The 13,193-nt window shown below is 38.5% G+C and overlaps 3 protein-coding genes, 1 long non-coding RNA gene and 1 other non-coding gene across 6 annotated transcripts; 2 read left to right on the forward strand and 3 right to left on the reverse strand.

Moving 5' to 3' along the window:
- Nucleotides 1-858: 858 nt before the first annotated feature.
- On the forward strand, nucleotides 859-7,137 carry LOC145703182 (uncharacterized). Of its 2 annotated transcripts, none has more exons than XM_081780504.1 (13): nucleotides 859-1,074; nucleotides 1,184-1,366; nucleotides 2,130-2,346; nucleotides 2,662-2,707; nucleotides 3,267-3,475; nucleotides 3,568-4,175; nucleotides 4,281-5,340; nucleotides 5,389-5,590; nucleotides 5,639-5,888; nucleotides 5,961-6,116; nucleotides 6,265-6,364; nucleotides 6,536-6,606; nucleotides 6,738-7,137. In XM_081780504.1, exons 2-13 carry the CDS (start codon nucleotides 1,250-1,252, stop codon nucleotides 6,837-6,839), a joined length of 3,138 nt encoding a protein of 1,045 aa, XP_081636630.1. In that variant the 5' UTR covers nucleotides 859-1,074; nucleotides 1,184-1,249; the 3' UTR covers nucleotides 6,840-7,137. The 2 variants fall into 2 exon arrangements, with proteins under 2 accessions (XP_081636630.1, XP_081636632.1); XM_081780506.1 differs by having other exon boundaries at nucleotides 1,188-1,366.
- A 15-nt stretch (nucleotides 7,138-7,152) lies between these two features.
- On the reverse strand, nucleotides 7,153-7,541 carry LOC145703183 (uncharacterized). The gene is made up of 2 exons (XR_014134353.1): nucleotides 7,438-7,541; nucleotides 7,153-7,337 (listed from the first exon to the last, which is right to left on the reverse strand). It is a non-coding gene; the product is annotated as an uncharacterized LOC145703183 (long non-coding RNA).
- A 670-nt stretch (nucleotides 7,542-8,211) lies between these two features.
- On the reverse strand, nucleotides 8,212-9,079 carry LOC145701181 (uncharacterized). Its single transcript, XM_081778407.1, has 3 exons — nucleotides 8,755-9,079; nucleotides 8,457-8,712; nucleotides 8,212-8,368 (listed from the first exon to the last, which is right to left on the reverse strand). The coding sequence occupies exons 1-3, from the start codon at nucleotides 8,795-8,797 to the stop codon at nucleotides 8,212-8,214; spliced, it is 456 nt and encodes a 151-aa protein (XP_081634533.1). The 5' UTR covers nucleotides 8,798-9,079.
- Nucleotides 9,080-10,977: 1,898 nt separating this feature from the next.
- On the reverse strand, nucleotides 10,978-12,477 carry LOC145701182 (SET domain-containing protein 4-like). Its single transcript, XM_081778408.1, has 6 exons — nucleotides 12,281-12,477; nucleotides 12,138-12,214; nucleotides 11,864-12,092; nucleotides 11,456-11,819; nucleotides 11,244-11,287; nucleotides 10,978-11,203 (listed from the first exon to the last, which is right to left on the reverse strand). Exons 1-6 carry the CDS (start codon nucleotides 12,367-12,369, stop codon nucleotides 10,978-10,980), a joined length of 1,029 nt encoding a protein of 342 aa, XP_081634534.1. The 5' UTR covers nucleotides 12,370-12,477.
- TRNAE-CUC (transfer RNA glutamic acid (anticodon CUC)) lies at nucleotides 11,326-11,397 on the forward strand. Its single transcript has one exon. It is a non-coding gene; the product is annotated as a tRNA-Glu (tRNA).
- Nucleotides 12,478-13,193: the final 716 nt, after the last annotated feature.

Raw genomic sequence — 13,193 nt, forward strand, 5'->3', positions numbered from 1 at the left:
CGATCCCTCGCTCGCTTTATTTGAAAAAAAATCGAAAGCCTCAAAATAGACAATCTCTGTTTTCAAAATATCAAAGAGAAAACTCTGAAATAAACTTTTTGAATAGAAAAACTATCGACAAAATATCCAAAATTTTTTACTAAAGACTTTTCAGTTTACTATTTTTTTATTTTCGTATTCGGTAAAAACATTATGGTCCATAATTTATGGAGAAGGATTGTTTGATGATAATCAAAGACTCAAGCTGCATTTTTAACGGAGTTCCATATACGTATATCCGTATATTGTTTTGTTGACAACTTCTTTCGTAAATGAAAACATTCAAATAAATTAATTTATCTTTCGTTTCCAGCTTGCATCGCGGCTGGAGTCTTTGATTATCATCAAATGATCATCCTCGTTGTCTGTCTTTTGTCTTAGAGAGTCGTATTTTACGGCTGCCAAGAGAGAGATTATGCGTCTCACTCTTCTCAAGAATTTTTACAAAGAAAGAGAGAAGAATATTTTGTTCGGCTAAGATTCTTCAATATTCTTCAAAGCTCGAAAAATGAGTTGAGTTAGAAATAAGTCGACAGAACAAGAGCGGTTCTTCACTGTCTCCGCTCTTTTTCCGATCATCTTGGAATCGAGAGTGATGCTCAGATGATCTGAGTCAGATCTAAGGACTTTTGAGCAATTTTGGCGGAATGGCAATGAGAAGAGCATTTTTTCCTCATTTTTGACTCAGCTCAGAAGTAGCAATTTTAAATTTCGCGCGCTTTCCTGACTTGTGATTTTGCTCATCAACAAATAATGAAAACATTTTTCTTCAAAATTTTCCCCCGATTTTTTTTTCTTTCTGTAACAAATTTCAAATTCGTAATTATCAAAATTGTCTTTCAGAAATTATTTGTTCCCAACGAGACGGGGTATCCTGCTGCCGTCAGCAAAAAGACCCTAGTCTCTCAGAGAAAGCAAATCGAAGAGCAAATCTTCCGAATCGAAAATCGGGGCAATTGTGACTCTGCCCGGGGCGCGTGAGGGTCGTGATCGATTCTGAAAAGAAAAGAGAAAGAAAAGAAAGGAAGAAAAAAGGTATTTTGGATAGGCTGAGACTGACGAATAAGGGGACACCTCTGCTTCAGTCAAGGTCTCGAGGCCATGTCTCTTGCCTAAATTTTCATCAGTTATAAAATAATTTCAGAAAGAACGAAAACTAGAAAACTCTGGTTTTTGGAAAATTCTACGAACAGAAACCTCTCGACTGTAAATGCCGAGAAAACAGCGCTCGAGAAAAGACCGAAAGAAAAACAACAACAAGCAGCAGCAACAACAACAGCAAAATAACGAATCTAAGAAAGAACCAGAAAGAGAGCCCTCTGAAAAGGTAGGATGTGATAAGCTGACTTTAATTTATGGCGACGAGGGTTTTTTTAAAGTCTCGCATGTTGGCCCGGAGCCAACAGGGCAACCCGGCTTGGTCGGGAAGTTAAAAAATGTATTGAAAAAATTCTTTATTTTTTCCTGTTTTGGGAATTCGGGACAGAGAAACTCAAATAACAATTGTTATTTGTTACTCACAATGCATTTTGCAGAGTTTTTCAAGAACTATCAGAAATTGGTTGTAAGAAATATTCTCGAGATTTCTAAATATTTAAAATCAGCTCAATTAAATACAGTGAAAACCCAAAATTTGCCCACCCAAAATTTGGCCGCTTTTTGTCTAAATCCGCTTTTTTTGGAACCTGAAATCAACCCGAAATTTTGCCGTTTTTTTGAAAATAAAAAAATTTTCATCAGAATTGGGCTCAAATGATGCTAATCCGATCATTTTTAGCTTTTAAAAACTGTTTTAGTCATTAAAAATGACTAAATTCTCATAAGAATGTCTTTAAACAAGCAAAAATTTGACTAAAATTCATCAAAAATGTGAAAATCATGCCGATTTTCGAAAATTTCGAAACTTTGCCTTTTGAAGGGGAAACTTGGCTACCCGGCAAAAAACCCAAAATTTGGCCGCTTTTTTCGGAAATTTATATCTGAAAACCGGCCAATTTTCGGGTTTTCACTGTAATGAATTAAAAAAATGAAATCTACAATTTGCGTCAAATTTACATTAAATCCGCAATTTTTATCCATCTTATTTTAAGGAATCCGAAAATAGAGGAAATGAAGCCACTCAACCCGAAAACATCCAACCCATTGTGGATGAGCCTCTTCCTGAGATTCCATCAGCTTTGACCGGCAGTTTGGTCGAGGGACAGTCGCAAATTGACCTGCTGAACGCTTTAGAAGAAGATGTTCCGCTTGCTCAAACTTCAGATCATACACTTGCTGTTACCCAAGATAAACTCGAGTTCGAATCAGGTCCGGATGCATAAATTGGAGATTAGCAAAGGCAATGATTTTGGCAAAATCGGACAGCGTGTTCGCTATTCTAGCCATATATGCTATATAATAAAGAGCCACTCCTATAATTTATTAGCTATAAATTTATGATAGATATGCGATTTCTTCAGAGAATACGATTTTTTTAAGAACTCGACATATATTTTTATTGGAATAAAATTTAATGAGACTATAGGAGATATGCTCTGATGAACAGGATTTAAGATTCTCTTGAAAAAAAGCAAGTTCACAATGCCCTGTATCAAAATCTAATTTTAGCATCCTAGAATTAAGAAATAGACAAAGAAGAATCTCCACCACAAGAAACAATCATCACCATCCCAGAAGCTAGGGTCGGACCCCTTACTAAGGTTTCCTTAGTTACTAAGGGTAAGGATTTTAAAATTGATGAAAATCAAGAAAGGCCTAAGGAAGGACTAAGGGCCTTCCTTACTAAGGCCTTAGTAACCTTAGTAAGGATCTGATTAAATGCGATTCGATAAAATGTTCTTATTGATAAAAATAGCAATAATTTAAGTTTATTTGGTATTTTCTGCTGTCAGTAAGTTGACAAGAGACATTTTTATAGAATTCCTTCACAACTGGTCCTTAATTTCCTTCCTTACCAAGGCTTTTGCAAAGGTATTTTTGATAAAAGCGCTCTCAAACTGCGTAGGCCGTCGAAAAAATCCTTTTTAAAATCCTTAGTAAGGAAAGGAATTAAGGAAAAATCGCTAAGGATTGAAGATCCTTACTAAGGACCTCTGAAAACTAACAAAGGAACTATGGTAAGGATTTTTTTCCGCCGAAATCCGAAAAAGGGTAAGGAAGTAATCCTTACCTTACTAAGGTAAGGACCCTTAGTAAGCAAAAAAATAAGGAAGGAAGTCCGACCCTAGCCCAGAAGTCCAAGACGAGATCCCCCCAGAAGCAAGTGTAGTCGTCGAGGAGCCAAAGAGTGAGTCGAAACAGGAAAAAGAAGAATTCGAAGCTCGGTCTTTGGAAGTCTTCCAAAAGCTCTTCAAATCGCCGGTGAAATGTAATTTTCCGCTGCCGAATAGCGCTCTGAATGCGTCGGTTTTCGAAGCTTCAAATCCTCCTCTACCAGGTCAGTATGAGCGAAGAATCCTGGCAAGAAACCTGAGTCAGGGTTCACAAAAGCTATTAAAGAAAAGCCCCTCAACGTCAACTTATTTCTAGCCATTTCGTTGTCTCACGAAAACTACTTCGACTCTCGTCCGATTCTCTCGAAAAGCGCAAATGAAGCAGAAGCTCCAGATGCCATCGTCCCGATTTCATCAAAGCGCAATCTCTTCCTGGACGAGTTCGATGCCAATCTCTCCGATTCTCATTCGCTTCCTGAAAACGATGCTAATTCAAATGCCATGTTCGAGTCCATGCCCGATTTAGAACAAGAATCTGAAGATGATGGTGATGAAAATCGAGCAATTGAGGAAGGAATCAGCGCGCTATCAATAGAAGCTGCGGTAGAAGAAGTTCTTGATTCGGACGATGAACAATCAAGTGAAAGAATTTCTCGTCGTCTTGATCAAAATCATCCGTTGCTGACCTTCGAATGCGAGTTCAACCCGATGGATTCTGAATCCGATTCTGAAGAGATTCAAATTCAAAACGAAGAAGAGTACCCACATATCGAAGAACATCAGTTATGGAAAGGAGATCATGTGCATCAAGAAGAGCATCAGTGTCAACAATCAGATGAATTTGATCAATTACGGGAAGAGCCTATCGGAAATAAGCAATTTGTCGATTCAAATTCTATTTCTGATGAAGATCAATTTATTGAGGTAATTCTATCTACCTCAATCGTTCAGAATAAGAAAAATACCGAGAAAGTAGTTTAAGTATAACCGTGGCATTTTTCCCATTTGATGCCTTCATTAAATTTTCAGGAAAAGCCGGCTCCAATCGCCGCTTTCTCTCCCTCCCCAGAACCGAACCTCATCGACTTCCCAGTTCCGAAAGAAGAAGAAGAAGAAGATCTATTCTCCCCACCTCGTTCCGTTTCTCCTCCGATTATTCAAACGATTCCTACACAAGCAGCAATCAACACGAATTTGTTAGCTCAAGACGAGATATCGTTCAAAAACGACTTTGATTACGAAAGCATCATTTCTTCTTTTAAAAACAATGGAGCAGAAAATGCGTTGATGGGAAGTGCGTCTATGCATAATTCTTCGATAATTAGACATCTTGGAAACATGCAAAAACGAGGGGAAGGAGTCGATCTGGCGCTGGAATCCACGACCGGCGAAAGAATTTGGGTCCATCGCTTTATCCTTGAAAGCTTTTGTGCCGATTCTTCTCTGTCTACTTTTGGAAGAATCGCCAAATGTCCGTTTGACAACTTCACAATTTCGATCGCCGTCGAGTTTCTTTACAAAAACCGGCTGTTTCTAACGCTAGAAAACGCAGACATGTACCTCTCCATCTCTGAGTTCTTTGGCGGAATAGAGTGCCTGGAAATGACAATTCTTGAGTTTCTTTGCCAGTCTATATCTGACGAAAACTACGCCGACATCATGCAAATCGCGGAGAAATACAACAAATCGAATCTACAAGACTTGATTCTCAATAAAATCTGCGAGAATGTTTCGGACTATCAAAACGAAATTCTGAAACTTTCGCCTGAATCCTTCATTGAACTCATTCGCCGCGACGAACTAAGCGTTAAATCTGAAGAAGACGTCGTCGAGCTCGTCAAGAAGTGGACAAAAGAAGACGTTAAAAATAGAACGCTTTGGCTGCCAAAGATTCTCGATCACGTGCGTTTCTCGTGTCTCCAGCCGAATTTCATCGTGACGCAAATCGCCTCAGACGCGATTTTCTCCGGCCCGTGTTCCGCTTCGATCATGCAGGCCATGTCATATCATCTTTTGGGGAATGCCAAGTTTGAAAATGACTTGGCAAAGATGTACCCGAGGAATTCGAGCAAGAATATTTGCGTTGTCGGTGAGTTACGATCACTGAACAGGAAGTAGTTTTCAACACTTTTTTCAGGTTATACTCGTGACAATACTCAAATCTCCGGCCTGAAGAACTCGCAATGGATTAATTTCGACTCTTCCTGTATTCCCCCTTCTTTGACTTCCTTTCAAACTGTGACAGTCGAGGGATTCATTTTCATCATTGGCGGCGAGGTGCAAAACTCATCCACTGGCGCCAAGGTTTCCTCAAAATCAGTTTACATCTACGATCCACGGTAACACCTGCGCTAGATTCTTTAAAAATGATTTCCATATAATTTTAGTCTCGAAGAAATTCGAGAAACTACTCCAATGAGCTACGGCAGAACGCATTTTTCGGCCGTTTATGTAAGCAGCGGGAAGATTTTCGTTTTTGGCGGGCGAAATAGCGAGACTGGCATTTTGCGAGAGAACGAAGTTTATGACATCAAATCTGCGAAGTGGACCAGCATCCGGCCTTTGGAACATGGCCGCTGCTCCCATGATGCCTCAGTTGTTGGCGCGAATGTTGTTCTGACAGGAGGATATGTTCAGGTTTTAAAACTTTCTTTAAAAAGTCCTAAAGAAATAATTATCCTTTTATAAGTTGTTAAATGAAATGATTAGGAACGAAACGGCAGGACTAAATACACAAGTTCTGTGATCATGTTCGATACCATCTGCGGGCTTTGGAAGCAAATTGGCGATTTGACAACCCCACGAGGATGGCACAAGAGCATCGTGTACCAGGATGAAATTTATGTTTTCGGCGGATACTACCAAGTAGGCAAAATTTATGATATTATGTTATGGATAGAATCATTCGCAATTAGAGCATGTAAGCAAATGTCTATTTTTGAAAATGTATATTTTCTGCTTGAAGAACTTGCGAGTAAAATTGAATTTCAAAATATTAATTTTATCGTTTTAGAACGCCACTCAAAGAATAACTGTCGCTCCGGTTGAAAGAATATCGCTAACCGGATCAACTCAGACGATCGATTTGGACTTGATAATCAACTCGTCGCCAGGTACATCTTTTTATCGGAATCGCACTACGAAGTAAAGGGCCCTTAGTCTATACCTCGATAATATTTATTATCAGCCTGTCTACTTTTCCCCACGTCTGAAGGTGTTCATTACATGGACCTTTGTAATATTTATGTTAGATAGAATATTGTGGTCTAATTCTTTCCTTTCAGGTATTGCGCTAGATGGTAATCAAGTGTATATTACCGGCGGCTGGGATGAGAAATGGAGGAGATTCTCTCAGGTACGTCATGAATTTCATGAATTGAATTGAAAATGGAAGTCTGATAATTGCGGATTATCCGTATTATTTCTTCCTTCCCGTGAACGTATTTGATCTGTCTAAAGCTGAGACTCTAAATTCTTCCATTTCAGATTTGCTTCAAAGTAGATCTGGACACCTTTACCGTCGAAAAGCTCGAAATGCGACTGCAGAATTCGGTCAACTTCCACCAAACCACTTTTGTTCAATTTTGAAAACATCTTGCCTTTATACGAAAAAACCAAAACGATAGAAAAATCTTCAAAATGAGAAAAAATATCTTTTCAGCATAAAATAACTAGACTGTATTTTAAAATATTTCTTTTATTTAAATCTGTAAAATTACACCGTTTTACCTTACATTTCAACAAAAAAGAGAGCCTAGAAAACTGGGCTAGAAAAAAATAACAAAAAAATGATCTATTTACCGCGGGAATTCATTTTCTGCTCTTCTTTCTGCTACTTCAAAACTGTTCTTGAAAAATTTCAAAAAAAAAATACAAAAATAAAAATTCTGACAAAACTGATAACGAATCTCTTGGTTGACATTTATTTCACAGCATTGGCAAAATAAGTTTCTCTGATAATTTTTATCTACCGGAAAAGATGGGTAAGAGTCAATTTGGGCTCGTTTGAGAGTGAATTCAAAAATATGCTCTCCTCGAAATCAGCGAGGAAGTCTTCTATCATCTGCTCATGGCTTGGTTCCGAATCTGAAATTTAATGGTTTTTCTTACAAAATAAATGATTATGCCGAAAAACAGGCTTTTCTCTTACAAGGTCTTTATTTTTACAATCAACTCTGTTTCTTACCAAAAGAAGAAGCCCAGGAAATTGCATTTCCATTCGCAGAAATAGCAAAAAGGACCATCGGAAAAAGTTTCATTTTTCTTTCAATTTTTTGAAAGATCACAGCGTTCTTCAGTTTATATGAAGAAGGCGAGGCGCACGCAATATGCGCAGCAAAAGCATAAGCCGGCTCGTAGGGGATGAAACTCGAGAAGTGAGCGACTGGTAATGGAAAAGATTAAACGCCCAGTCGGATTTATAATGAATGTACATTGTTCATTATTCTGTATTTTCTTTACCTACTGTCAGATCGTCCATGGGATCAGCGGAAAGGGATATTGAAAGGGTAAACAATTACGACGGTGAAGGTAAGTTCAATGTCGGATATTTCAGATTTGCGCATTTAAAATGCGGCATTTTCTATACGAATGCGAATTTGGAAGTATGAACTTTCATCTAAATAGTGATATTAAAAAGCAGACATTGATAAAGTTTCTTAACATTTTTCCGCTTCGGTTTTTACCAAAAATAAAGGTGTCAACAGTCAAAATTATGCTCCAAGAAATTCATTGAAATTGGAGCTTCCACGCCTTTTTTTATTATCACTTTAAACTTATATGTATTGTGTTATTTATATGCTTTAATGTTTAATTTGAAATTTTCTATTTCCGAAATAACTCAAGCGCAAATGTCTAAAACTTCGATTCTCATACATATACCTATCTGCTAGCAATCACGCAATCAAACAATCAATGCACCTTGTATTTTGTACAAATTATTTTATTACATCTTTATTCGTTAGTCTATTTTCTTAGCCATCAGATGTTCCTGTATCTGTTCCATCGTTTCCTTTATTTCGCCGAAAGAATTAAAATTCGAAGCAGACGAGCAGTCCATCGAAAGGTGCTGATTGAAGCTTGACATGATGGTTTCCATTGACGTTAATCGCCGGACACTTAATACATATTTTAAGCAGAAACATAAAGCCTTTTAAATCAGCCTGAACATCATGGAATTAGCTTAAATTCGTCTGTGGTCTGTACCTTAGTCCTCTGTGCAGACAGGGATCCGTTTCAATCTCCGTCCCTGCCGACTCAGGAACATCAGGGAACAGATCATTCTCAAGCACCCTCAGTCCCAGGCAAACTTCCCCCAGCGGCTTCATTTCTAGTTGCATTCTTTCAAAAGCAAGGCCGAAATTCATGCTTGAATCGGGATAGCTTGCGTATTGCTGAGCATTGAGGAGACTTGATATTCGATTAAGGGCATCAAAAGACATGATAATGAAGGATTTCTCGGCTGAAAGTTTTCTTTAAAAAGAATTGAAAATAGTCAACTTACGAATGATTTTAGGGAAATCAGTGAAAGTATATTCCTTGCGCATTTCGTCGGGTATAAAACCGATGTCAAACGGGTCATCCGATTCTGCCCATCCTTGTATCGGACACGCGCCTATGAATTCATGGTCAGTTATCTGATCGAGTCGCCATTCTAGCTGCTTTGGAAAGAGAACAACGTCCACATCGACAATTATGATTTTGTCGCCATTAAAATTGCCTCGCAAAAAACTGAAGTTGACCCTCAAATATGTAGAATAATCATTAAATATGGCATAAACTATTAACTGATAACTATCAAAACTTTTGATTCAAAATTATATCAAAGAGAGTCCGATCCTTAATGCCACCTTATCAACGATAGGAGTATTGTACTCTCTTGAAAGCACTGGCACTTGTAGCACGTCATTTATCAGCGTATCTTCAAACGCGCCAATGGTTATTACGTGGAAAACGCAGATATCGTACTTCGAGGGCCAGTACTTTTGATTGCCCCAGCTATCGCGGACTTCATTGCGCTTTGCGTGATCACGCGCGGCGGATCTGACCAAAATGGCGAGATTCGAAGTTGGTGAGCAAGGATAGGGAACTTCAAATGGAACGATTTCTCCTCGACGACGAAAATTTGACCAAATGTTTAATCTTTCTGCTTTTCCGGTGAAAGAGAGTCGGTCTTGTTTCACCGTGCTTTAAAGAGTTCAAGAAAGTTTGAAAAAATTTTAAGCAGAAAAAAGAAAGACTTGAACTTTTCCTGAACTGCGCCAATTCATGATGTTTTTCGACAAGTCTCGTAGCCCAAGTTTGCATCACTCCCGCCGGAACAACATTTGGCTTGATTTGATGCACTTGCACTTGGTTGTTAACTTTTCCCTTCGGATCACAAGTGTAGCAAATGTCTTTTCCTTTGACATGCGAGTTGTCGAGTCTCATGCCAAAATTCTCTCCATGATTTGCTTCTCGCACTGTGAAATCTTCGAGAGGAATCTTATGCTAAAAATTTTGCTTACAAATTGATTAAACCTTAACTTGCCTGGACAATTTTGCCATTCAATTTGTCCCTAGATTCTTTCTGTATTTTCGAGTTTGCAATCATATAAACCTCGTTCTCGGGATCGTCGATCTTTTCATTTAAAGAAGGTCTGTTGAAGCTCTTCCAGTTATCCGATGATCTGTAATTTTGCGGCGCAAAGTCATTTTCATTTCGAATCAGATCTCAAAACTCAACTCAGAAAGCGATCCTTGTTTCTTTACTTACTTGAAAGATTTTTGAAGAGCAAGATAATCACGATGCAAAGAAGAAGACTGCTTTCTCTCAAATTCCTCATCGTTTATATTTTGACTTTAAGAAACTCGATGCGGAATAAGATAAAAGTCCGGTCGGAAAATAACAATATTATCGGTCTTTAGGGCCGATCGGTTGTTTTATTGAAATTAGCAATTTCTTGATGTAGCAGAAGAAAGAAGCGACGTTTTAGTTTTGATATTGCAGGTGGGATTGTCTTCACTGGAGGCTTTCAGTCCAAGAAAGTCTTCGATGATGATGTTTTCAAATTTTAAAAGGTCAAGCATGCTTAGGGTTTTTCACGGAACGGCGCGGCCCGCTCTGGGGTCCATCCACGAATATTAAAAGTCTTCTATTGAAGCAAAATTGATAATTCAAAAAATGAAACGTACTAATTCAAGGGAATAGATTCATAATATTGCATTTGTTTTTCTTTCGAATGCAAGAATTCGCTGTAAGACGGTTTTTCTTACTCAATTTCGACTTTTGTATCTGAGTACATCAAAATACACTCTCTATTTTCAAATATGTAGGAAATAAGATGTTTAATTTTCAGCTCTCAAAATTTGGGATTTCGGAAACTTTCGGAAGGTGTTCAAATCGTCAGATAAGTGAGTGAAAGTGACTGCGCGCTAGTGCTTTACGCCGCTGCGCGGGACGCCCAAAAAGCATTAGCGCGCGCCATAATCCCAGCGGGTGGTTTCTATGACCTAGTATCCCAAATCTGATGCGAATTACACCGTGTGATTTGCACAAACAATTTCCCGGAAGTGTCAAGCTTCGTATTTGAGATGAATTAGACGGATTTATATCACTCGGAACAACAAAACTGATGAGATCTTTTTTTATCATCCTTATCATTATTGCACCACCACCAGGTCAGAATTTTTAATTATTTTCAGATATTTGAAATCAGCAGCTCAAGTAACACTTATTTTGAAATTTTCAGGCCCATTGAATGATATACCACTTTCCGTGAAAAACCCTAAGCATGCTGCCCTCATTTTTCTGGTGCCGGTCGATGAGGATCGAAAAAACGACGGAATATGCACTCTCTCCGGTGACCTGAGCGATTCGCTTAGAAAGACGATCCAGGTCTGCGGATGATTTTGTTCGTGTGATAAGATACTCGCGGGATTCTAGCTTTTCCATCGCGAAAACCATATCCAACCTGAAGGATGAAAAAATGGAAATACAAGCATTTATCTTACTGTGAGGTAAGAAAGTCGATATTTTTATCATCGTAGATAGTCTTCTGAACAATATATTATTAAAATTCTGCAGCTTGGTTAGTCCCGCATGGTCTAGGGGTTAGGATTCCGGATTCTCACTCCGGCGGCCCGGGTTCGATTCCCGGTGCGGGAGGACTTTTTGAGTCATCGGCCCGAAGTACCGTTTTGAGCCGATGTCGGGCCATTTTTACCTTGATCCTTGCTAATTCTAGCTCAACTTGAAAATCCTCGGAGAAGGGAATGAAGCCGTAGAAGTTGTAAAGATCGAAATCTGTTTTCGAAGTCCCATAGTTGACAAAAAGTTCATGTCCTTTAGCGATTTTCGTTTTGGCGAAGATTTCAAACGCTGTCTTCTGTTGATTCCATCTGTATTCGCAGTTGAAGTCCTGGTGGTGGTTTATCAAATCGATAGCTGGACAAAGGACGAAATCCGCAGAGTTTTCGACTTCAATCTTCATCCCTCCTTCGTCCTTACATCGTTCTGGAGAGCCACTAAAGCTCCGACTGAGAATAACTGAAAAGCACCAGTCTAATGTCTCCTTGTTGATTTCATTCCTTCAAAAATTTATGAAGGCCAAAGAAAATTGCTGTAGCTGTACTTGTTTTGATGAAGGAAATTTGATGCTACTTTCAGCTTTTGTTTCAGACATTTGGAAGGTAATCTGACTTTAGCTGTGAGCAAATTGAGCTCCTTATCCTCGAGCATGAAAGGATTCCAGAGCTCATCGGGAATCGACTCCAAAAAAGCTCTCCACTTCGAATCGGGCTTTGAAAACTCAAGATAGATGGCAACGACGAGAAGGTCCGTCCCGTTGAGAGAGAATCTTTCTAGAATGAACTCAGTTATGAACCTTTCACGTGGTCAGAATTTACTGAGTTGAGAGACTGATTTATCGCTCTCGATGACGTGCTGCGCTTTTCTTGTCGTTAGCAAGGCGTTGATAGGCACACTGAAATACAGTTCATCCTTTATTATAGACGGGTTGGGAACATATCGCTACAGAAATATGGTCAACCTGATGAGAAGCTCATTTTCTTCGATCGACGATTCGCAAAAGACCCCACGACCGAAATTTCCAGCGTCAAGTTTTATTTTTTCTGACATAAAAATACTTTTTCCTGGATCACCTTATTGACAATCGCCGATTTATTCTTTAGGGAGCGAGCATAAGAGACAATAAAGTCTGGTTAAACCGAAGCATTAGTAATTTATAATTTATAAAGCGGCTTAAAATTTCTTTGTTTAGTTCGAATGTCTTGATGATCCAATAACTAAAAACTTCTCTGAGATTTTCAAAATGATCTTTCATCTTTGAATTTGTTTAGTTATTTTTTTTGAAGACTGAACGAGGTGTGTCCTCTCAGAATATTTTTTGAAGTCTTTACTTGTTGAAAGATGGTGATTTCAAAGCTAGAACCAGCTTGCTTTCTCGAAAGTTTAAACAACAAGTGATGGGGATTGATTGCGATAAGCAGAGTCTTATTGTCTGCTTACTGTCTTTCTGTGGCTTTGTTTCCGTGCTAGATTTATAACATCCGTCGACTAACATTTTGAAAAACTAATTCTTTACTCTATCTTTCAAAAATAATCAAAAAATGAAAATCTAGCTTCCTCTTTGACTAATCTTTGATCTTTTATGTTCAATAAGTTGCTATCTTTCTTATCATAGAACGCATCTCAAACTTATCATCTGGAGGAAATGAGTTCTTTCATCATGAATCATGATTGATTACAGCTGTTGTTCTTGCGCCACCTTTTCTCAATCCTCATATAAGTGGTCGACTGAGATTTTTCATTCAGAACAAATAGAAATTTAAAAATCACCAACAATGTGCATCAACTGCAAAGGAACTCCATTTCAAACGAAATTCGGCAGATGCAAACTTCAATATTCCAACCTCGGCAAAACTGTCGTCCCCGGTCTTGGA

The sequence above is a fragment of the Oikopleura dioica genome, chromosome PAR (assembly GCF_907165135.1).
Source record: "Oikopleura dioica chromosome PAR, OKI2018_I68_1.0, whole genome shotgun sequence".
NCBI lineage: Eukaryota > Metazoa > Chordata > Appendicularia > Copelata > Oikopleuridae > Oikopleura > Oikopleura dioica.